At 51.6% G+C, this 24,568-nt stretch overlaps 1 protein-coding gene across 3 annotated transcripts in view; it reads left to right on the top strand.

Moving 5' to 3' along the window:
* Positions 1-24,568, top strand: part of VPS13A (vacuolar protein sorting 13 homolog A) — a 2,314,464-nt gene that overhangs the window by 1,836,586 nt on the left and 453,310 nt on the right. For all 3 annotated transcript variants that reach the window (XM_085633365.1, XM_085633382.1, XM_085633374.1), the window contains 4 exons: positions 1,346-1,491; positions 1,611-1,692; positions 2,309-2,422; positions 10,001-10,076. In XM_085633365.1, coding sequence (XP_085489491.1) covers positions 1,346-1,491; positions 1,611-1,692; positions 2,309-2,422; positions 10,001-10,076 — 418 coding nt within the window. The remainder of the gene's footprint in view (positions 1-1,345; positions 1,492-1,610; positions 1,693-2,308; positions 2,423-10,000; positions 10,077-24,568) is intronic.

Below are 24,568 nucleotides of genomic sequence, written 5' to 3'. Positions count from 1 at the left end.
CCCGACGCAAGTTCACACCTATGCACCCGCAGCCCGTGGGCTAGGTAACTTGAGTACTCCGGTGCTCACAAGGGTATTGACTATCCTAGGGTCCAGTTTCCAAGTCTCGACTTCCTAGCTATTCCAGAAGTGTCCTAAAACTGTTAATTTCTAATGACTACTATTTCTATCGACTTTTACGCATTACGCGTGAGTGTTTCCACTCTGCACCTGAATCCCGTGGGCCTCCCACTTCGTAACCTTTGGTAGTATAGTGTAGCCCCAGCGATTCCCTAGGCCTAGGCCTATCCTGTGTTCTTGACAGTGGTTCTTATACCACTTACTTAGTATATGGTTTGCGTGGCCCCTAGGGCCTAACTGTATTACTTACCTGTGTGACTTAATGTATGCTTAAATAAGACTGTGTTGTACTTACCTCGAATCTCATAAAGAGTGCTGAGGGTTTGACTAGAATAAATACATTCTATTTTTATATATATCTGTTGTGGTGTCCTTTCATTTGGTATTCAAGGGATTACATATGGTATAACAGCTGGCTTCACATGCCATACAGAGTTTAGCCTAAGACTGCTCTTGTCCATGCTACCACTAGGATAGCTGGTCTATAAGGTTGACTTTACAACCAATCACCATAAGGGTTGTTTGGACTGATACAAGGTGTACACTAGAATTAGTGACATCATATATCAGGCCAACTTCTCACCTTGTTCTTACTTTTCTGATGTGCGCTCCCTTTGAGCCCCTTCACAACTGTCCACTTCGTCTACTGACTCTGAAAACTGCCTTCCTGGTGGCTATCACCTCCGCTAGGCGGGTGAGTGAGCTCCAGGCTCTGTCAGCTAAGCCTCCCTTCCTTTCGGTTCATCCGGATAAGGTTGTCCTCCGGACCCGTCCTTCTTTCCGTCCTAAAGTCGTGACTCCCTTTCACATCGGGCAATCTGTCACGCTGCCCACCTTCTTTCCGCATCCTTCAAAAGATGAAGAGAGGCTCCACCGTCTAGACCCAAAACGTGCGCTGTCATTTTATTTGGCCCGCACAAACCAGTTCCGGGTGGAGTTATTTTGGAAGAGCTCTCTGTGAGAGTTCTAGGGCCCCATAGCGAGAGTCACAGCTATTTAAAAAAGTTGCAGGTAAGTAATCAGCTGCATGCTTCTGAAGAGGTTATCTCAGAGTTTGTGCTAAATTCAAATTGGAGAACTCTTACATCCCATTGGTCAAGAAAAGCATGACATAAAACGCTCAAAATCAGAATAACCTGCAAACCTTTATTTGTTTTAATTCAGTTTGAAATCGTTTGGTCTACAGTTTCATTACTAATGCTTATGTTTATTTTTTTCCTTTCAGTTACATTTGAGCTTTTCGTTGAGCACTGGTGGAGATGATGGCAACAAAGAAGAAAGGCAGAGTGAACTGATTCCTGTGCAGTCCGTGAACCTACTCTTGAAGAGTATCGGAGCGACCCTTACCGATGCTCAAGATGTTGTCTTCAAGTAAGCTAAACCCTGTAACATTCACTGATGAAAAGGTTACCTGCATGCATTGAGATACTTCACTGTACCACATTACTAAATATACAGCTGCAAGATGAATACATATTATTTTTTCACAGGTTGGCGTTCTTTGAACTCAAGTTTCAGTTCTGCACAACACAACAACTACAGTGGGAGGTCATTAGACATTACTCTAAACAGGTATGTTTTCGCAGTTAGACCGTTGACATGCATTCACAATGCATATGTAAAATGGGTTCTAAATACTATCATGATAAACAGTGATTTTGTAATAATACTGCATGAAAAGTACAATGGCTGCCAATGTACTCGTATGTCTGGCTCATTCATATTTTAAGCTTGTGGTATTCTGGATGTAGGCAAGATTTCTATGCGCTGTGGTGCACAGGTCTGAAATGTGAAAGCAGCTGACCAGCTCTCGCACCAAGGCCGGCTATATTGTTGGTGGTCCCTGGTGCGACAGTCTTTGTGCCACCCGCCCCGCCCCAAACCCCCACCCCCCCTACTCCCCCAGTCACCTCCTTCGCCACCGGTTTCCTTACTTGCACCCTCCAATGATGTCCCTCATCTCGCCTTAGCCATTTTCTCATATTTATTTATTTCATTTTATAGCGCTACTGGTCCCAGTGTAGGGTGTCGGGCGCTTTAAATAATTTATATATTGCGAACTTGTTGCTTTTCTTGTTGCCATCTCATATGTTCCCAGTGGCTTCTAGTACATGTGTTTTAGTTCATTTTGTATGCAATAATTGTATGTTGCTATTCTTAAACACTAATCAAGGAATTCTTTTTCTAGGCTATTAAACAGATGTATGTCCTTATTCTGGGTCTGGATGTTTTGGGCAATCCATTTGGCTTTTTCAGAGACTTGTCTGAAGGAGTGGAAGCATTTTTCTATGAGCCCTATCAGGTAAATGGAAAGCCATATGCATCAGATAGCTATAACTAAAATGCTACACTAACATACATATGCAACTAAAAACACTTCTAAATAAAACTTGGAAGCGCTGCCTTGAAAAACTTAATTATGTTTACACTAGAACATTATTTGTTTTCTACACTTTTTTTTTTTTTTTTTTAGAAGTAGGACTTCATGGTTTTTAAGCTATTCAGAACAGGGAGAAGGATAGGAAGAAGGGGAAAAGAGTAACATGTACTCAAACAATAGAAAAAGGTAGAATATTACAAGTGTGTTCTGGATAAGAAGGGAATTGTAAAACAAAGTAACGGTCTGTTCGATCACTGGTACTCCATTTATCTGATAGAGACTACTAGCCGCAGATTCCTTAACGTAGAATTATCCCCAGGTGTGAGACTGGACCCGGAAAACTTTCTTGCCCAGCATCTCTGTGCACCGGGGGCGGTACAACGCGACTCCGCCCCAAAGTCCTCCGCGGGCGTGACGTCAGCGAGGTCACATAAGCCCCACCCCGGCGCGCTGACGTCAGTTTTCTTCTTTTCTGCTTGCAACGCGGATCCGGATCGTGCCCCTGGCTTGTTTCGGGCCTTCTTTTTCCACTTTTAGGCGTTTTTCCTTGAGAACAGTGTGCCAATGCCTTCGGGCTTTAAGACGTGCTCGTCTTGCGCGCGCCAGATGTAGACGACGGATCCTCACCCCATCTGCATGTGGTGTTGGGGGGGAGCACCACAACTCCACGGACTGCAAGGCGTGTCAGCAAATGAAGCCGAAGTCCCGGCGGGAGCGCCGGATGAAACTCCTGTCGGCGCGCATGTCCCGGTCGGCATCGTCGCCACGCCCGTCCTCCGCGGAAGGCTTCAAGACCCGCTGCTTCCATCTCCGACATTGTCCCTCTCCCAGGCTGCAAGGGCATCGTTCCCATGTTGGTAAGTGTCGCAGTTTGTCCCAGAGGCTTGGTTCCCAGCCTGTTGGGGGTGCGGGTTCTCTGCGAGTGGTGCGGCCCCGCACGTCGCCACGCTATCCGCCGTTCCCCGGTGCGGGGACGACCAGAGCCCAGATGGAGGCCTATGCAGTGGCCTTGCAGGCCTCCTTGGATCTTCCCTGTTCTCCTTCTCTTCCTAGGATGTCTGCGGATCCCTTGCCGCGTGCGTGGACTTCCGCAGCATCGCCGGCGGCTCCGGCGCCGACAGGTTCGGCTCCAGGTTCTGAAGTGGCGGTGCCGTCGGGGTGCAGCCCTTCGGGGTTCCCTCCTTCGGACCTGGGCGCCTCTGCCTCGCCGCAAACCCCCGTGGGGGTCCCTGTGGTGTCGCGGGAGGTTGCTGGGGCTCGGGCGTGTCCTCGTGTCCCCTCGGTCCTTTGGGCAGGCAGCGGCCTCGTCCGAGGTGACGCCGCTCAAGCACTGGCGGATACTGGCCCTGGTGGTGCCGCAGGGGCCAGCTAGGGGTCGGGGCGTGTCCCTGGGCCCCCCTCGTCCCTCCACGCTGCCGCGTCAGAGGTCGAGTCGACGCCTTTTCGGAGCCGTTCTTTAGCTGCCCAGGCTCCGTCCCAGCCTCGGTCTCCTGTGCCACACGTTGTGGTGGAGGTCGTTCCGGCGTCCCCTTCGGCGCCGGTCGACGTTGACCTGACGCTGGTCGTGGACTCCACGGCGCCGGGCTGGCGTCGGGTCGTTGATTCGTCTTCGGAAGCCCCCTCTTCTCCAGTGGTTCGGCGGTTGTTGGTTTCATTTTCTCCGGAGACGGGTCGCCGCGTCATGGCTTTTTCCCCGGTGTGAGAAGTTGGCTTGATATATGTCACTAGTTGTAGTGTACACCTTGTATCAGTCCAAACAACCCTTATGGTGATTGGTTGTAAAGTCAACCTTATAGACCAGCTATCCTAGTGGTAGCATGGACAAGAGCAGTCTTAGGCTAAACTCTGTATGGCATGTGAAGCCAGCTGTTATACCACTATAATCCCTGGAATACCAAATGAAAGGACACCACAACAGATATATATAAAAATAGAATGTATTTATTCTAGTCAAAATACCCTCAGCACTCTTTATGAGATTCGAGGTAAGTACAACACAGTCTTATTTAAGCATACATAAGTCACACAGGTAAGTAATACAGTTAGGCCCTAGGGGCCACGCAAACCATATACTAAGTAAGTGGTATAAGAACCACTGTCACGAACACAGGTTAGGCCTAGGCCTAGGGAATCGCTGGGGCTACACTATACTACCAGTTGCTAGGCAGTGGGAGGCCCACGGGATTCAGGTGCAGAGTGGAAACACTCACGCGTAATGCGTTAAAGTCGATAGAAATAGTAATGTTTAGAAATAAAGAGTTTTAGGACACTTCGGAAGGAGCTAGGAGTTGGAGACTTGGAAACTAGACCCTAGGATAGTCAATACCCTTGTGAGCACCGGAGTACTCAAGTTACCTAGCCCACGGGCTGCGGGTGCATAGGTGTGAACTTGCGTCGGGTTTCGTCGTCGACTCCTATGGATGCCTGAAGAAAAGATGCTGACAGGCAGTCAGTGAAGAGTGTCCGGTGGATCCCAAGGATGGAATCAAGAAGGAGGATACCTGCAAGCAGATGGGACAGAGTCTAGGTCACCAGTCAGGAGCCGGGAAGGAACCAGGAAGGAACCAGGCGATGTCATGAAGATGCAGGTGAATAGGTGAAGCTTGCCGCAGCAGCCACGGGTACCAGGAGGCGTCGAGGACGACCAGAACCAGGAGGCGAGCTGTCCCACGAGGGCTCTTGCTGTTGGCGGCGTCGATGTCGAGTACGGACCCAACAAGCCTTGGCAAGCGCAACCCACGCAGGATGAAGGATTCGCTTCTGTTGCAGACCAGGAAGGCCTGAGGTGCTTCTCTTTCACAGGGAAGCAAGGGCCAGTCTGGAGGAGCCAAACCAGCGGTGGAAAGTTAAAGGTTCATCATCACAAAGGCTACTAGCCAACGGGCAAGCAACCGTACAGACGCGTCGAGCAGGAAAATGCAGAAGGGCCCCACGCAAAACTCGTGGAGTGTGGAGGGCTGATCTTCGGTGCAGATGGTGCTCGGGGTTGGGGCTTCTCAATCCCCAGAGCACAACTTCGAGGATGCCTCAGAAGCTGCGCTGGAAGCAAGTAGCCAATTTTCCCAGGTAGCCGGTCCCACGTCTCTCGTCGCCTTCACGGATCTCAGCTTTGCTGTGGATGTGGATCAGGGTCGGAGAAGTCTGGAAGTCAAGGCGCTGGTCTGGCTCTGCAGTCGGTTCCTCGTAGAACTTAGGCAAAGCAAACGGCAGGTCGCTTGATGGTGCCTGTTTGCACAGGGTGGCCACTCCTTGGCCACAATGGAGATTCTTCAGTCTTCTTCCGTAGTCGAATGTCGAAGGTCCAGAGTTTCTGTTCAAGTTGCAGGTTCAGGATAATCCAAAGTCCTAGGGACTCAGCTCCCACTCTTATACTAATCAGGGGGGCTGGGTTACCTGCTAGGTCCCACCTATGCGTGGGACCAGGGAGGGGGGTGGTTACACCCCCTTCCCTTTCTCCAGTTTCGCGCCAGGACTGGGGCTGGAGTGCCCCAGCACCGGTTTGAACCGGACTCTGCATGGGACACCTTGTGTGCCCCAGGCAGTGTCTCGTTTCTTTCATCCCTCCCTGCCCCAATACACTAAGTCCTGTCTAGGGTGGTGCTAGCACCTCCTAAGGCAGGAAACCTATTGTCCATGCCTCACTCGCTGGAAGGTCTCCCAGCAGCAGGAGGTCAGACTCATGTCTGTGGCAGCAGCATCCATTTTGTGATGCTGGGGCTCTGGTTAACTTTAACCGGGTAGTAGGTCTTCAACATGTCTTCTCCCTCCAGAAGGGGGGAATACTATCCTCATCGCCAGAAATGGTATGGGGGTAGTATTCCAAAGTGTTAGACACCTTACACGACATGTTTTGATAAAGCCAAACCATAGTTACCATAACCGCGAGGATTATAAGGCACTTTAAGAGTATATGGTAGGCGATATCATAGAACAGCTATAAGGACATGCAGACAGGCTCAGCTCATGCTAAAGCACCATCTCACATGTTACCAAGCACTCTGCCTTCAGGATTGTTATGGCCTGGCATAGGAGTGACTGAAAGGTGCCCATGTGTCTATATATAAGGCAGGTATAGGGATACTATACCTAAGCAAGGGGTGATTACACGACCTTGCCACAGCTGAGTGATCAGCCAGTTGTGTCATGATGGAAGGCCAGCCAGGGGTGGCATAATACATGCTGCAGCCCCTGGTAGGCCTAGGGTACTCCATCAGGGTTCTGGTGGTCGGGAGCTGCTTCTTCCCTTCGAGGCTTTGCTCCACACTTCTCTTGTGGGGGCTTGTTCCCCAGCAACTTCTGCACCGCCACCGTCCTGCGCCGTATGATCCTGTCTGTCTTTTCCTCCACCCTTCTACCAGGGACCCTCTTTTACAGACTGCCTTTCCCTCCCTGCCATTGATGTTGTCTCCCCCATCACGGGAGGCCCGCTGGTTAGATTCCTGGGGGTGCAATATCTTCGCCTCCACCAGTGCGGCTTTGCGGGCCCTTAACACTCTTTGTGTAGTGGCTAGGGCCACTTCTTGCTTGTGGGATTCGGCAGAGTCCCTTATGTCTGCCGCGTCTCAGGAGGGTGCTTGTATTGATCTGAGGCACCATGTGTTGGATGGCTGGGAGCTGGCGGCATTTATTCTTCGCTCGGCTCTGGACATTTCGGAGGTGCTTGGTCGTACCATGGCTTCTTCAGTGGCCCTTCGTTGACATGCCTGGCTACGGGATAGTGTGTTCCTGGAGAACGTTAGGGAACGGCTGGTGGACCTTCCCTTTGATGGCACTCTTTTGTTCCACGCCCCTGTGGATTCTGCTATTCAGAGGTTTCTTGCGGGGCTTCGTCCTCCTCCCCCTCCCCTCAGTGACCTGTAAGTCGGTCTGTGTTTTGGGATGTGTTCTTCCGTTGTTTTCCTTGGGCCTTATAGCGAGTAGCCCCGGTTGTGTGTTCTGTGTGGTTGATGTGCCTTCATGTCCTTTGGTTAGGACGTTGGTGCTGTTGGCTGCTGGTCCGGCCCTTTTTTTACTTGTGGTTTTGGCTGTTGGTAAGCCGTGTAGGCCCTGAGATTAGGCCTTCTGTGTATTCTTTATTGGCTGTTTGGCAAGCCATCTGCGGTTTTCTCCGCAGGTCTTTCTGTTTGTCCTCTGCTGCGGAAACTTTTTCCTAAGAGGGTTCCCATGTTCTGGGTTGTAACATGCCCGGTGTGGGGTAATGGTAGCTATTATATAGCTCTATCATGTGCTGGGGAGGTGTGGTCGTCCTTCGGGCTTCTGCACTCCGTGGCGTCACGATAAGTCACAGGTGTGATCTTCTTGCTGATGGTTTTGGAGTGGCTTGCGTTGCGCCCCAGACCGCTCTTCTCCTGGATCTCTGTGTCGCTAGCCTAGTCCGGCCTGCTGTCTGCGACATTGCATTGTAGCGGTTTTGCACTTCTGTCCGCCTTGGTCCTCTGTCTGGTGTTCCGGGGGGGGGACTGGTTTCCCTGGTTTTTGTGTTCTGGTGAAATGCTCGGTCCGTCCCCATCTCTTTCTATATGCCTGGTTCCACTTCATTCGTGGGTCAGTGTGTGCCGGCCCTACCCTTGGGGCGTGTCCTGGCCCTTCTTGGCCCTTCCTGGCCTCTACCTTCGGGTGGCGCCTAGCTTGTCCTGGGTGCACTTTTTCGTGGTGTTGTCTGCTGCTGGCTGTGCATGCCAGTGCAGGCCTGTTTGTTCTGCTACACCGTTGTGGCCTTTGATGCATTCTCTTGTGCCTTTCTTCTTCCGTCTGCCCTTTTGGCGGTGCAACCGTCCCTGCCTTGTCCGCTGCTTGGGTGTACAGCTCTTTCTGTCACTGTGTATGTGTTTCTTCAGGTGGGCCATGGCTCCGGATCTACCTCTTCTCCCTAGGGGTTGAGGTGGTCCTTGTGTTCCTTGAGGCTTTTCAGGCGCTGTCTGCCCCTGCGGGGTGTTGTGCAGTTCTCCCTTGGTTGGGCTTAGGATTTCCTGGCCTTTCCCTTCTTGTCCCTGTGGCATGTCCCCTGCTGGGGCCCTGTGTCTCTCCTGGTGGGGAGGCTCTCTCGCAGGCCCTCCTCACTTCTGGGTATGGCTACGTTATCTATTCTATGTTAAGGAATCTGCGGCTAATAGTCTCTATCAGATGTACAAGTTACTTACCTTCGGTAACGAGATATCTGGTAGAGACTATTCTAGCTGCAGATTCCATTATGAACCGCCCTTCCTCCCCGTTCTGCAAGGACCCTCTGCTTGGGTTTCTGCAGTCGCCTCCCTCTGGGTGACTTGTCTTCTGTGGGTGTCCTCTTCGTTTTCTTCCGGTCAGGCATCCCTCCAGCTGCTTTCTCTCCAGCGTGAGGGCCTACTTTTGCTGTTTCCCTCTGTTGTTGGAGTCTGCTCCCCACCCAGTCTTCTTCCTTAGGAGTTCTTTCACCTGTCCTTTGACTTCCTTCTCCTTTCAGAGGTTATTGCCCTACTTGGCACTGTAGACGCGGATGGATTACCTGTCCTTTGACCTCCTACTCCTTTCAGGAGGTGTGGCCATCCATGGCGGTGTAGTCTGGGGATGCATTGCTTTTGCTCCTCTGTTCCGGGCTTGTGGCCCTTCCCCTTGTGGTTGTGGTTGCAGGCTCGCTCTCTCTCTCTCTCTCTTTCTGTCATGGTGTTTTCACATGCTTGTGCCTCCAGGAGGGCTCTTGCCTTGGCTTGCAAGGTGGTTCCACGGAGTGGTGCTTTGCGCTTTTCTTGCTATGGCTTTGCTGCTCTGGCCTTCTGGTGCTTTACTGCCACCTGGTGCTTTCGCCTTCCTTGGCTTGCACAGTTGTTCCTCAGAGTGGTGCACTGCTCTTTTCCTGCCTTGGCCTGCTGTTGTCGCCTTCTGGTGCCTTAGTGCCACCTGGTGATGTTTCTCACCTTTTGTTTCTCTCTATTTTTTTTCTCTGTTTTTTTCGCACACTGTTCCCATGCTCTCCTCAGTTTTGTTGTGATGGCTCCGCGTTGTGGCGCGGAAAAGTTCTTCGAAGCAAACTGACGTCAGCGCGCCGGGGTGGGGCTTATGTGACCTCGCGGACATCACGCCCGCGGAGGACCTAGGGCCGGAGTCGGTGCGCAGAGATGCAGGGCAAGAAAGTTTTCCGGGTCCAGTCTCACGGCTGGGGATAATTCTCCGTTAAGGAATCTGCGGCTAGAATCGTCTCTACCAGATACATCGTTACCAAAGGTAAGTAACTTGTACTTTAGGTAGTTAGGGGATACTACTGCATATTGCTGGTTTACCGAGAAAGATGCAAGGAATTATCAGATACTAAAAATAGAAAGCCCACTTATTTCTGGGCTTAAAAGGTTTGCTTGAATTTTCTTTTCCTTTAATGTAAATGTGTATCACTTTTTCTATCATTTGTCAGCTGTGTTATACTTGCCATTATTGAATCTATTTTGCATATTTTACAATCGATTTTAAATTGGCCCAATGACAATATAAAGGTGAGTTAATGTCGACTTTCTCTAAATATTTTCCTTTTAGGGAGCGATCCAGGGCCCTGAGGAGTTTGTGGAAGGAATGGCGCTAGGAGTAAAGGCGCTGGTGGGAGGTGCTGTTGGTAAGTTCCTACATCATTTCTTTCAGGGGTTCATGCTCTATCATATCTGATAGAGATATCTAGCTGCAGATTCCTTACCTAAGAATTATTTCTAGGTGTCAGACTGGATCCAGAAACTTTTTGAGCAGCACATCTGCTTGCTGGTAGGTGTCATAGTTCGTCGGCGTCGTCCACGCTGCGAGTGATGTGTGCGGTGCCTATATAGGCACCACCCAACGAGCTGACATCAGTTCTTTTCTTTCTGTGCCAGTCATCCAGAGAGAGCAACCTCCATTCATTTTTTTACTGAATTATTTTGAACTTTTTTGTCAAGTTGTTTTCCCAATACTTGTCTCCAAGTGTATAGGGATGTCCCCCAAGAAACCAGTGGGGTTTAAACCCTGTGTCTCCTGTCACAGTCAGCTATCTGTGACTGACCACCCTCCATCTGGTTTGCCAGTGGTGCATGGAGCCGAACCACAACTCCAAGACATGTGAGGGCTGCTGTGCCATGAACCCAATGGCACTGAGGGAGCACTCATTGAAGCTACTCGTTGATTTACTACGGTTGACTCCACAATGCTCTAGGTCTTAGTTGCGAAGAAGGGCCTGTTCATAGAGTGGTCCCAGGCACTTGTCATTGTGCGCAAATTCGTCGGATTAGTCCCACAAACAGTCCAAGAAATCCAAGTGCTCTTCGCCTTCACTGCTCCAGTCCAAATCCTCAGACGAGGCATGGGAACGACTTCACTCAAGGCCCGCTTATACGTGAAGCCTGCCTCTGGGTCTGCTCTGCACCTCCATGAGTTTCCCGTAGCTGAAGCGAACCCCGCCAAACATTGTGAGTTCTATGAGGCCATGCTCCTTATATCTGAAAGAGACACGTTAGTGATAGATTCCTTACCGTAGAATATCCCCAGGCGTCAGACTGGATCTGCAAAGTTTTCATCAGCAGTACCCCTGCGCATCAGAAGGTGACGTCGTGTGGCTCTGTGTCCGTCACTGGCGTCGTAGGCGCCGTGATGACATCACTGAGACTACTTAGACGCCACCCATGCGCGCTGACGTCAGTTCTTTATTTTTCCATGCCAGCAAGCGCAGATCTGGTTAGAGCACGTCACCTAGTCACTTTTTGACTATACTTTTGAGACTTTTGTCTTCCTTTTCTTTTGAGTCCTTGACTCCTGGTGCCACGTTGGGATGCCTGGGTTTAAATCCTGCGGGGCCTGTCGCCGTACGGTCGGTGGCTGACCCCCATGGCGTCTGTCTCTACTGTCTGGAGCGCGACCATGACTCCCGGTCATGTTCTGACGGTCTGGCCATGGCTCCGAAGGCGTTACGGGAGCGGTCCCGTAAGCTACTGGAGGCCCGGCAGTCATCTCTGCGCCGTTCGAGGTCCAAGGGTCGATCGAGGGCCGGATCGCAGAGCCATCATCATCGCTCCTCGGGGTCGAAGTCTTCACACTCGGAATCGGGTAGGCGACGTCATAAGAAGAAGTCGAAAAAGTGTTTCCGCTCTCCGACGTCCCCCCGTCCGGTCCCCGGACGAGGGGGCTGGGGGTACCACCCCTGCAGCTCCTTTGGAGCCTGTGAGTCCTGCGGCCTACCCACCTTATCCGGGACCGTCGGCGACTCCTGCCCTGGTGTAAGATTTTCTTGCAGCCATGGACCGCCTCTTCAGGCCTTGGGCTCCTGCCGGCACGCCTTCGGGCCCCGCGGTCCCAGTTGAGGGCCCTCCCTTGCCGCCGGCTCCGGCCCGGCGACGCTGGGACTCCGCCGGCGCCTCTGGCACCGCAGTGGGTTCCGTTCGTCCCGCCACTTTCTTTGCCCGGTTTTCCAGACAATTTTGCCCCTAGTTGGGACCCTAATTGGGACACGGAGCCGGACCGGTGCCGTTCCCAGCGCTGTTCAACAACTTGTATTCCCCTGTTCCTCCCCCGCCTCTGCAGCCTGTTCCAAGGGCAGTGGAGGAAGGGGACGACTGGGAGAGGTCAATGTGGGTCGGAACAGGAATGGACGGAAGAGCTAGATAGAGTATGCCAGTGGCCTTGACCTCTCCTCTGACCCTGGTTTTCTTTCTCCTCCTGCTGTGGCTATGGAGGAGGGTGCTACATACAATGTGGTGCTCCGTAGAGCAGCTGAGGCCCTTGACCTGCCTACAGTGACCCTCGAGACTAATCTCCTCACTGACGTGCTTCAGCCGGCGGTAAGCTCTTTGTAGCCTCTGCTGCCGTTCAATGAGGCCCTAACTGACGTCTTGATGGGCACCTGGTCTAGACCAGCCACGGGGGTCCCCTTGGATAAGAATGTGGCCAGGCGCCATTGCCCGGCCCCGGGTGACCCTGCTTTTCTGTCCGCCCACCCAACCCCGGAGAGCCTGGTCATCCAGGCCTCCACTTCCCAAAGTGCAATCAATCAATCAAGCATTTGCAAAGCGCACTACTCACCAGAGAGTCTCTCAAGGCGCTGGGGAGGGGGGGGTGCTGCTACTGCTCAAACAGCCAGGTTTTGAGAAGTCTCCTGAAGGTCAGCAGGTCCTGAGTTTGCCGCAGGTGGATGGGGAGAGTGTTCCAAGTCTTGGCGGCGAGGTGGGAGAACGATCTGCCGCCGGTGGTCGCTCTTCGGATGCGGGGGATGGTGCGAGGGCAACGTCAGCGGAGCGGAACTGGCGGTTCGGGATGTAGAAGGTGAGTTGTCTGTTGAGGTATGCTGGTCCGGTGTTGTGGAGTGCCTTGTGAGCGTGGGTGAGGGGTTTGAAGGTGATCCTCTTGTTGATGGAGAGCCAGTGTAGGTCTCTCAGGTGGGTTGTGATGTGGGTATGGCGGGGATGTCGAGGATGAGGCGTGCAGAGGCGTTCTTTATGCGTTGTAGTTGTTTCAGAAGTTTGATTGATGCTCCTGCGTAGAGTGTGTTGCCGTAGTCCAGCCTGCTGCTGACGAGGGCCTGGGTGACCGTCCTTCTGGTTTCGGTGGGGATCCATCTGTAGATTTTGCGGAGCATGCGAAGGGTGTTGAAGCAGGAGGATGAGACGGCGTTGACTTGCTTAGTCATGGATAGCGATGAGTCGAGGATGAACCCCAGGTTGCGTGCGTGGTCGGTGGGCATCTGTGCAGCTCCCAGTGTGGCCGGCCACCAGGAGTCAACCCAGGCAGGCGGGGTAGAGCCGAGGATGAGGACCTCCGTCTTGTCCGAGTTCAGTTTCAGTCAGCTGTTCTTCATCCATTCGGTGACGGCCTTCATTCCTTCGTGGAGGTTGGTTTTGGCCTTGGAGGGGTGCTGGGTGTCGTCGGCGTAGGAGATGATGTTGAGGATGTGCGATCGGGCTATGTGGTCGAGCGGTGCCATGTAGACGTTGAAGAGAGTTGGGCTGAGGGATGATCCTTGGGGTACGCCGCAGATGATCTTGGAGGCTTTGGATTGGAAAGCGGGAGGCTGACACTCTGGGTTCTGCCGGAGAGGAAGGAGGATGTCCATTCCAGGGCCTTGTCGCGGATCCCTGCATTGTGGAGGCGTGTGCGTTGGGTGTGGTGGCAGATGGTATCAAAGGCGGCTGAGCGGTCCAAGAGGATGAGGGCCGCGGTTTCTCCGTTGTCCAGCAGGGAACTGATGTCGTCGGTGGCAGCGATGAGGGATGTTTCGGTGCTGTGGTTGCTGCGGAACCCGGACTGGGATGGGTCCAGGATGTTGTTCTCCTCGAGGTAGCAGGTTAGTTGCCTGTTGACAATCTTTTCGATGACGTTTGCCGGGAACGGGAGTAGGGAGATGAGCCGAAAATTCTTGAGGTCTCTCGTGTCCGCCCCACCTTGGATTTCTTGAGTAAGGCGTTGATCTCGGCGTGCTTCCAGCTCTACAGGAAGGTGGCAGACTCGAAGGAGGTGTTGATGATCTTGCGGAGATGGGGTGCGATGGTGGAGCTTGCTTTGTTGAAGATGTGGTGCGGGCAGGGGTCTGACGGAGATACAGAGTGGATGGTGTTCATGATTTTGGTGGTGTCATCGTTCACGTGGGTCCAGGCGAGCAGGGGGTTGGTGTGGGTGGTGGGCGGTGAGTCTGAGGTGTCAGTGGCTGTCGGGGGGGGGGGTGTCTGGTTGTTGAATGTGTCGTGGATGTCTGCGATCTTTCGATGGAAGAAGGTGGCTAAGGAGTCGCACAGGTCTTGCGATGGCGGAATGTCGTTGGTGTTGGAGCTGTGGTTGGAGAGTTCCTTCACTATGTTGAACAGCTCTTTGCTGTTTTGTGCGTTGTTGTCGAGGCGGTCCTTGAAGGAGGTCCTTTTGGCGGTTCAGATGAGGTGATGGTGTCTGCGGATGGCGCTCTTGTGAGCTGTGTGGTAAATAAAATATCACGCTCTCATAATTTCATAATATCAATAAGATCATGCATAAAGCAAGAGGCTGAGTCTGTGGTATCAGGTTCATAAAGGGATTTATTCCATTAACTCGAGTCAAAGGGAGAATATTTCCATCACCAAAATTGGATCTGGAAAGGGGCTCAAAAGTATTCTCAATATTCTCAAAACATTATTCACAGAGTACAGTATATATACATTTCTCAATTGTACGTAAGCAAAAGAGCAAGAGAGAATGAGATAAGAGCATGTGGGCGTGTAAGTAGGCGTGAAGGTGGGCGTCCATGTGGGCGTCCACTTGATGATAATGGGTAATTTGTCATGTGTGGGTGGATACCTGGAGAATCCTGCAATGTCAGCAGAAATATTTGGCAGAGATGCGTGCGCAGTCGCATGACGTGTGATAGACGTGCAACTAGAGGGAGAAAGGGACTTGACATTTAGCTCTACATGTGGAGACAAAAGTCTGGGGTTATGTCAACCTAATCCCAAATCATATCTAATATCCTATGTTTAAAGAACTGTGTTATCCAAAAAGAAAGGTCTCTCGAACAAAATCTATTCTATACTGACTGTGAGTGCGTGTACAAGCGTCTAAGTGTCTACACTAAATGCGAGGGGGTAGGAATATTCCATGGTAACAGGGCTATGAATTACTTGCATAAAGACAGAGAAGCCGGGCCCTTTGCTCGGTAGCTGGAAGAATGTTTACTTAAACTACTAGACAGGAATGCATTGGGCAGGGAACGGAGCAGATAATTTCGAAGGTGAAATACAGTTTTTGGCAGAGAATAGGCTGATGTCAGGCTTCGTGAGCCGCGCAGAGAATGAGACAAAGTTCATGGTCACAGATGCAGGCTCAGACTGGAGCTTTCAGAGGCAGAAGGCAAGAAGAGTTTGATGACAGAATCAGGGCCTACTCGCCTGGACTGAAAAATAGCATAAGTGAACCATATAAAGCCGGTGGCCTTTCATACTTAGGAATGGAATATCCGGCCTATTCATGACGGATCTGACAGAGGACATGTTGACGGTGGACGCACATGTGTTTGCGTCTTCATAACTGGAACTGGAGGGAACATACATGTACTTGTGATTCATACATGAAACCGTTGGGGTCCAAGATAGGGGACATAACTGATCAGAAAAATCCATATTTCCACATTCCCTCCTTGTCCCCTACTTGCCCGTTAAGAGATATCAATCTTCATCAATCCATTGATCTGTTCATATAACATCATTTGTTCTTCTTTCTTCTTCCGGGATCTTGAATGAAAATCTTGATGTGGAATGCACGATGTGGCACACAGACCACAAATCGCTGGTCCACATTGCAGGCATAAGCAGCAACTGAATAGTATGAGAAGGCCAATACCTAGGAAGGATAGGACCCTCCATCCAAAGGTAGATAATACACTCCAAAACCAACCGGACCAAGTCCAGGTGCCTGGATTCTGGTGTATCTGGCTTACAATCTTATGAAGGCGAGTTATGGCTTTATATACAGATGGCGAATTTTCTGGTATGAAAAATGCAACAGCTTGATTTGATGACCCTACAAGCTCCGCCCCTATCGGCCAGGATAACGTCAAGGACAAGACTATTTTGAAGCACAACAATCCGCATAGCAGACTGCTCTTCTGTTAAATTGCCTAAGGCGGAAATAGTTTCGTTCACTACTGCTTCAAGGGTTCTGGTTAATCTACGTATCAGCTTACTATTGGTAACTGTACCTATATAGGGAAAGAAACCTTTATTGAAATCTGTGTATTTTTCCCATGCTGTTTCAGTGTAATCGACAATTGGGAGATCTCTCTGCTGTCTATTGTGTACTAAATGAGTATTTCTATGATAATCAGGAGGAGCTAGGAAAACAGGTGGTAGGAGGAATGCTATGTAACAGGTACCATCCCAATCTAGAGGTAGGCGTATATATGCGGTCTGGCCACATATAAAGTAGGAATGACGAGAGGCTCTAAATGTAGACTTGCCTTGATCACTAAATTCTACTACAGTGGTGCATCTACTATGGCCCATATGTATGGACCCATTCTTTCTTACACATAATTCACCTTTTACTGGAAATATTGACATGGCGGGCAAGATTGGTGTAGCTTCAGATTCAACGTTCAGGATCATGAGGTTAAGTGTAAAATTACCTAATCCATATACTTCATTTCTTAGATCAGTTCCTGTTCTTTTGGGAAGTCCCTCCTTGTTAGGGTAGCAGACTTTAAGCAAAACTAAGTTCAGGTTTCCCCATACCCAGTTGTCTTGATAAACTGCGGAATTCGAATCTAGGGAATTAATCAAACTAAACCATGCTCCACAGGAGCCATTGTGTGTGAACGGATAGAGAAAGAGGGGCAAAACTCCCTTATAGTTCTGATAGGGGGGGGAGTCGGCCACAGACCCAGCAGTCTGTAGCATTGCTAGTCTGATGTGAATGGTGCAGCATCTGAATAAAGGTATTGTTGCGTAAGGCAAGTCGATATGATAGCTCATAGGATGGCAGATCACTAAATGTGTGCTTTATGGTATCATTAGTGGAGGAGTATAAGAGTGAGGCAATAGGAGGAAAAATAGCATGTAGTATTAAGCTGATACATATTATCGTGATGCACATCTTGCTCTTTGTTTTTAATATTATAGTCCAAGATCTTATGCAAGCCAGAATACATGTTCAACCGCTTCACCACCTAGTGGACTTAATTGATCAAACGGGTTCTGACTTTTTTTAGATCTAAGTTTAGCTTTGTGGAAACTGCTGGGGAGTCTCCTCTAGAAAATGGTGTTCAAAATCCAAAATTCAAGTTCAAAGTCTTTTTCCTTTGTAAAAGAGTGGTGAAGGTGCACTTTGACTTTAACGGCCGTCCCCGTGGTCCAGAGCACTGACTTTGGCGCCTTCCATCCAGGAGCGATGGAGTATTCTTTGACCTGGGTGTTGTCAGGGAAGGCGGCAGCAACCTGCGAACAACAAGAGAGTAGTGCAGACATCAAGGAAGCCAGGTAATCTGTCAGCATGTTATTATCTTTTAGGCATTGGAGTGCCCCACATATTTGGTGGTCTACCAAAGACCACTTCATAGGGAGATAAGCCTGTTCTAGAATGAGCTACAATTCGCATGTAAAAGAGGGCAACCGGCAGGGCTACCATCCAGTCTATACCTTTGTCTGCGCACATTTTTAATGTCTGATTATGTCTTTCTACAAGGCCTGCTGCTTCAGGATGTCGCACACAATGGAATTTCCAGGTATACCCTAACAGAAGGGACACCTGCTTCATTAGTACCAGAGCATATTTGTAACCTCTACATCTGTTTATTTGGATATAATCCATTTGGAGCACTTCAAAAGGGTGGTCAGGTGGATGGAATCCACCTTGTTCCATCGGAATGCCTTTACCTGCATTGAATTGGCAACAGATCATACATGTTCTGACCTTTTGTTTCGCTGCTGCACGCAGGTGCTTGTTGAACCATATATTCTGTAAGCTATCTATCATTGCTTTCTCTCCTAAGTGTGTGGGACTATGTGCGGTATTTATGATTATTTGTACCATTGAGTCAGAAAGAAACCATGGGGATTTGCCCTTTGTCATCCAACCTTGATCAGTCAGTACCCCTCCTTGTTCCGATCATTTCTTTAATTCGTCTACAGTAGCATGTGTCTGTATGTCTTGTACATCCTTGGAAGGATCCCTAACTGTCATGGCTTTGGACACTTATTGAACCTGTAACTTTGTCATGTCTAGTGGGGTCTGAGCTGTCTGTTTAGCAGTTCGGTCTGCCAGATCATTGCCTTGGGAAATGGTATCTGTGGCTCTAGTATGTGCTTTACATTTTAGGATAGCTATGGCTGTTGGTAAATGTATTGCTTCCAGTAGGGCTTGAATATGGGGCCATGCTGTATCTTGACCCCATGAGATGTCAAGAAACCTCTTTCTCGCCAGAGAATCGGTGTAAATGTTTACTCTCAGGTGCTTAGCTCTTATGCACGCTTGTGTCAGGGCGATGAGCTCTGCTGCTTGTGCTGACAATATGTCTATTCTTTTAGTCTCTATTATTACAGTATCAGTAGTCACTGCATATGCTGCCACTAATTCTCCCGCCCCTGTCCTCATGCATGAGCCGTCAACATATAGTGTTAGGTCGGGGTCTGGGAGTGCAACGTCTGTCAAGTCTTGTCTTGGTTTAGTCACGGTATGTATTACTTCAACACAGTCGTGTGGTGAAACGCTTTCTGTACTGGAGGGCAAAAGGGTAGCAGGATTCAGTATGTTGCATCGTCTGATCTCTATGTGTGGTTGAAATAACGCTGGCTCATAGCCTGTCAGTCTAGCTACAGTCAGGTGTTGTGTTTGTGTCCGGTTCAAGAGAACCTCTACTGCGTGTGGTACTTGTACTGTCAGAGGGTGGCCCAGCACTATCAAGTCACTTTGTCTTATGGCTAAGGCCGTTGCTGCAACTGATTTTAGGCACGCAGGCAAAGCCTGTGCTACTGGGTCTAATGTACTAGAAAAATAAGCACAGGGCTCGTGTTTTCCTGCATGATCTTGTGTTAGGACAGATAGTGCTGTTCCATCCCGCTCTGTCACAAAAACATAAACGATTTGTTGTAATCAGGGTTTGCTAAAACTGGTGCTTGACATAAAGCTCTCTTTAATTCTTCAAATGCCACAGTGTGTTCTTGTGTCCAAGGGAGGACTTTAGTAGAAGCTGTATTAGGGGCTTGGACTAATTCCCTTGAAAGATCACAATAAAACATGAGAAAAAGGGGAAAACACCATATCTATTTCCTTGGCTTAATTTCTAAGGGGGCTAATTTCTAAGGGGCTTAATTTCTTAAGGGGCTAGCGGGAAGCGAACCTCCTCAGGGGCCAGCAGAAAGCCAATATTCTCCTCCTTCCCCCCCTTTTTGACAGGAGGAAATCTGAAACAGATTTCACTGCTGTCAAACACTATCAAACCCTGTGTCTTGTCAACACTATTAATCCCTGTGTGTAGCTACTGGGCGTAAGCAAAATTATAGGAGATACACAGCGTATTTGAAACGGCGAGAAATCCTTCAAATTAATGTACAAACCTCATTGTGTTAGCTCATAAGCTGGCCAAATGACATCTCATATGCAAATGTCCCTATTACATGAACCTACATCAACCTGAAGTCAATATTAATGCTAGTAGGCCCTAATAGGAATGCTAAATTACCTAAATATTCGGAAAACCAAGTTTAAGAACAGTTGTTAATGTTGATAATTAATAATTTATCTGCTAAAGAAATCAGTCATTTTGCAATAATTTCCACCTATACAATAAATAGCCTAATTTAAAAACAAGTCAACTTTTGGGGCCACCACTTACAAGAATGAGCTTACTAAAGCAAACTTTAAAAAGGAAATCCTGTCAGATATTTTCTCATTACCCTAAATACCGAGCCTTATTTGTCACTCTGTGGTGGCAGTCCTTATTTAAAACAGGCCTTTCAAGAGTTAAGATGCGAGTGCACAGATCATAATTGTTCCTTAATGTCCAATCTGGAAACATATGACCGAGGCTGCCTGTCTATAAGAGAAAGGCAGTCATGTGAAAAATATTTTAGTCTTGCATAATTTTTCCATTTATTTCATTCATCACCAACACCAATTAGACATACACTGATAACGTGTTGTCTGCTATTTTGACAGCATGATAAAGGTAATATCACGTCTGTGAAATTTAGTAATTGTGAACAAGTTCCAGCCAAGCGCTGTGCAAAGATCGCCGTCGTCACGACTATCTCTGTACTTGCACAGGAGAACTTGGTACTAAACGCTAAACAGACTGGTCAATACAACACAAAAACAAAACATATATAAAATACATATGCCAAGCCATCAGTATACCAAGCACAGAAAGCATAGACAGTTGCACTAACATATATAAATGAGCAGCGATGCGCAATTACAGTACCTACAGCTCAGAGGCGAACATTCTGGCCTGCTTAATTTGTCAGGCTTATAATCAATAATTCATTTACCTGCCCTATACACCCCCATCTGAAATCACCGTATCTGAAAGAAACACGTTAGTTAGATTCCTCACCTTAGAATATCCCCAGGCGTCAGACTGGATCCGGAAGATTTTTCGTCAGCAATACCCCTTGCGCGTCGCTAGGCGTCGTCTGCGGCTCCGCGTCCGTCGTCGGCGTCGTGCGCCGGGATGACGTCGTCGGAGTACTTAGACGCCGCCCTCGCGCGCTGACGTCAGTTCTTCTTTTTTCCGCGCCAGTAAGCGCAGATCCGGGAGAGCTACCCCTTTTAGTCTTTTTTGACTAACTCTTTTTGATCATTTTTGATCCCTGTCTGTCGACGTCTGGTGCCGGTAGGATGCCTGGGTTCAAGGCTTGTGAAGACTGTCATCGACTGATGTCGGTGACCGATCACCACCGCCGGTGCCTCTATTGCTTAGGCCTCGACCACGACGCGGAGTCGTGCAACGACTGCCAGGCCCTGACTTCGAAGGCTAGGCGGGAGCGGTCCCGCAAGCTTCTCGAGCTTCGCCACTCGGCTCCGCGTCGTGCGCGATCCCGGTCCAGGAGGAGGTCCAAGGATCGCTCGCGGAGCCCTAGCCGACGCCACCATCGATCGTCGGGCTCCAAGTCGTCGGGTAAGTCCAAGCACTCAAAGAAGTCCAAGAGGCGACATCGCTCTTCGGACTCCCCTCGCCGGTCGCGCGACTCGGCCGAGGGTCCACGTGGTTCCACCCCCGCGGCTCCGGCGGAGCCGCAGGTGCCGCGTCCGCCCCCATACCTTCCGGTCCCTGGGGCTGACGCGGCGCCTGCGGAGATCAGCGCCTTCCTCTCGGCCATGAGGAGCCTGGCCCCGCCGTCGACGCCCGCTGGCGCGCCTTCGGGCCCCGCGGGCTCGACTGGGCGACCTCGCGTGCCGGCGGCTCCGGCCCCGGCGCCGTCGACGACTCCGGTCTCGACGCCGCAGGTCCCCGCGGGGCCCATGCCTGGGCCCCAGTCGACGCCGGTTGACCTTGTCACTCCTCCACCGGCGCCGACGCCTGAACCACCGACGCCGTCACCGGCGACGCCGACGCCGACGCCTGTGACGCCGACGCCCCAGTTTAGCCCTCATCCGGACCCGACGCCGGCACGGCGTCCGCCGACGCCGCATCCGACGCCGCTAGAGACCTACCATCTCTACAGTCCGGTTCCGATCATTCCTCCTGTTTATCAGGAATCGGAAGAAGGGGGCGACTGGGAGGGGTTCGAGGACCCTCTGGCTGTTCAGTCACAGCTTTCTCAGGACTGGGCAGATGAACTGGGGGAGGCCAGCGGGCTGGACACCTCGCCAGACGCTGGATTCACTTCTCCTCCGACCGTGGCTTCGGAGGAGGGTGCAGCATTTTCTGTGGTGCTGCGCAAGGCGGCTGAGGCCCTTGGGCTCGAGTTGCCTGCCGTGGCTGTGAGGACCAACATCCTCACTGAGGTGCTTCAAACCTCAGCAAGCTCCACTGAGCCTCTGCTGCCGTTTAACGAGGCCCTCACTGACGTTCTGCAGGGCACCTGGTCCAAGCCCTCCACAGTTCCTCCTGTGGATAGGAACGTTGCCAGGCGCCACCGCCCTGCTCCGGGCGACCCCAGCTTCCTGTCCCAACACCCCACCCCCGAGAGTCTGGTTATCCAGGCCTCTACTTCCCAATCCTCCTTCCCGACCGCTCCGCCGGACCGGGATTCCAAGAGACTCGAGCAGTTTGGCAAGAAACTGTTCTCGTCCCTTAGTTTGGGCCTGCGGTCCTTAAATACCGCCTGTCTCTTGGACCGTTATTCCCATTCCCTGTGGGATACGGTGGAGGACGTGCTGCCCCTGTGTCCGGAGGAGGTCCGGCCACGTCTTTCCCAGGCTCTGGCCGATGGGAGGGATGCAGCACGGCACGCCATAAGATGTGGGCTTGACACCACGGACTCGCTAGGTCGGGCGATTTCCACCACGGTGGCGCTCCGCCGCCACGCCTGGATGCGGTCCACGTCATTTTCCGGGGATGTCCAGAACACCCTCATGGACATGCCCTTTGATGGCACTCGCCTGTTTGGTGAGAAGGCGGACAGTGCGCTGAACCGCTTTAAGGACTCCCGGGCTACGGCCAAGTCCTTGGGCCTCTCGGCTCCGCGGGCGCACACCTCCGCTTTTCGCCCCTTTCGTGGCCAAGGAAGGGGCGCCTCCTCACGTCCGCAGAGCCACCAGCCGCAGAACCAACCTGCGCGCGGTCGCGGACGTGGCTTCCGCCGTGGCGGAAATGGAGGCCGACGTGGTCAGCCCACATCCACCCCGGCAGCATCCGCCTCAAAGCCTTCCTAGTCCGAGCTTTCAGGCCCATACCACGCCAGTGGGCGGCAGAGTTCGCCATCACCTGCTCCACTGGCGGTCCATAACATCGGACAGGTGGGTGCTGCAAATCGTCCGAAGGGGCTACTCCCTCCCCTTCGAGACGACCCCTCCAGCCATGCCACCACAGCACCACCGTATCTCGGGGGATCATTTGGATCTTCTCCGCGAGGAAGTTTCGGCTCTCTTGGCCAAGGGGGCCGTCGAGCGCGTTCCGAGTCCAGAAGTAGGTCGTGGTTGTTATTCCCACTACTTTCTGGTTCCCAAGAAGGGCAAGGGGGGCCTGCGCCCTATCTTGGACCTCCGGAACGTCAATGCCTTCCTCCGAAAGGAAAGGTTCAAGATGCTAACGTTGGCTCAGGTTTTAGCTGCCCTAGACCCTGGAGACTGGATGGTAGCGTTGGACTTGCAGGACGCATATTTCCATATCCCCGTCCTGCCGGCCCACCGGCGTTACCTGCGGTTCACGGTGGGCCAAGAGCACTTTCAGTTTACCGTGCTCCCCTTCGGCCTCACCAGTGCCCCTCGGGTGTTCACGAAAGTGATGGCGGTGGTCGCAGCTCATCTGCGCAGATCAGGGGTCCCAGTCTTCCCCTATCTCGACGACTGGTTGTTGAAGGCGGGCTCGCCCCAGGCAGTCGTCTCCCACCTCCAGACTACGGCGGATCTCCTGCATTTGCTGGGGTTTTCCATCAACGTGCCGAAGTCACACTTGAGTCCCTCTCAGAAGCTCCTCTTCATCGGAGCGGTTCTCGATTCGGCGCAGTTCCGGGTCCATCCACCGGAACAGCGGGTCCGGGATATACAGGCCCTGATTCCCATCTTTCGGCCTCTATCCCGGGTTTCGGTCAGGCTAGTGTTGCGGCTTCTGGGGCTGATGGCCTCCTGCATCCTACTAGTGCATCACGCCAGGCGGCGCATGCGGGCTCTGCAGTGGGACCTGAAGTTTCAGTGGGCCCAGCATCACGGCAACCTGTCCGACCATGTCTTGATCTCGGAGGGCACTGCACAGCAGTTGCAGTGGTGGCTCACGGACCGCGAGTGGGTCAAGGGCAAGAGCCTCTCCCTTCCCCAACCGGAGCATGTCGTAGTGACGGATGCGTCCCTCCTGGGTTGGGGTGGCCATATGGGAGAGGCGGAGATCAGAGGCCTCTGGTCTCCGGCGGAGTCTCGTCTCCACATCAACCTGTTGGAGTTGAGAGCGATCCGGCTTGCACTGAAAGCCTTCCTTCCCTCTGTCAGGGGAAGTGTCGTGCAGGTGTTCACGGACAACACCACCGCCATGTGGTACTGCAACAAACAGGGCGGGGTGGGGTCGTGGACCCTTTGTCAGGAGGCTCTGCGCCTCTGGACATGGCTGGAACACCAGGGCGTCACCCTGGTGGTTCAACATCTGGCGGGCTCTCTGAACGCCAGAGCAGACGAACTCAGCCGCCGGTGCATGATGGATCACGAATGGCGTCTGAACTCCGAAGTGGTGCAAGGCCTCTTTCAGCAGTGGGGAGAGCCTTGGTTAGATCTATTCGCCACCGAAGAGAACGCGCACTGTCAGCAGTTCTGCGCGTTGGAATTTCCAAGGCGGCACTCGCTCGGCGACGCTTTTCGTCACGAGTGGAGTTGCGGTCTGTTGTACGCCTTTCCGCCTATACCACTTCTGCCCAGAGTGCTGAAGAAGATCAGGCGCGACCGGGCCCAAGTCATCTTGGTGGCTCCGGATTGGGCACGAAGATACTGGTATCCCGAGCTACTCAGTCTGTTGACCGATCCCCCGATACGTCTGCCCCTTCGGGA

The sequence above is a fragment of the Triturus cristatus genome, chromosome 2_1, assembly GCF_964204655.1.
Source record: "Triturus cristatus chromosome 2_1, aTriCri1.1, whole genome shotgun sequence".
In the NCBI taxonomy this organism is placed as follows: Eukaryota; Metazoa; Chordata; class Amphibia; order Caudata; family Salamandridae; genus Triturus; species Triturus cristatus.
Note: the sequence above shows the minus strand (reverse complement) of the source record. Positions and strands in the feature narration are given on the sequence as shown.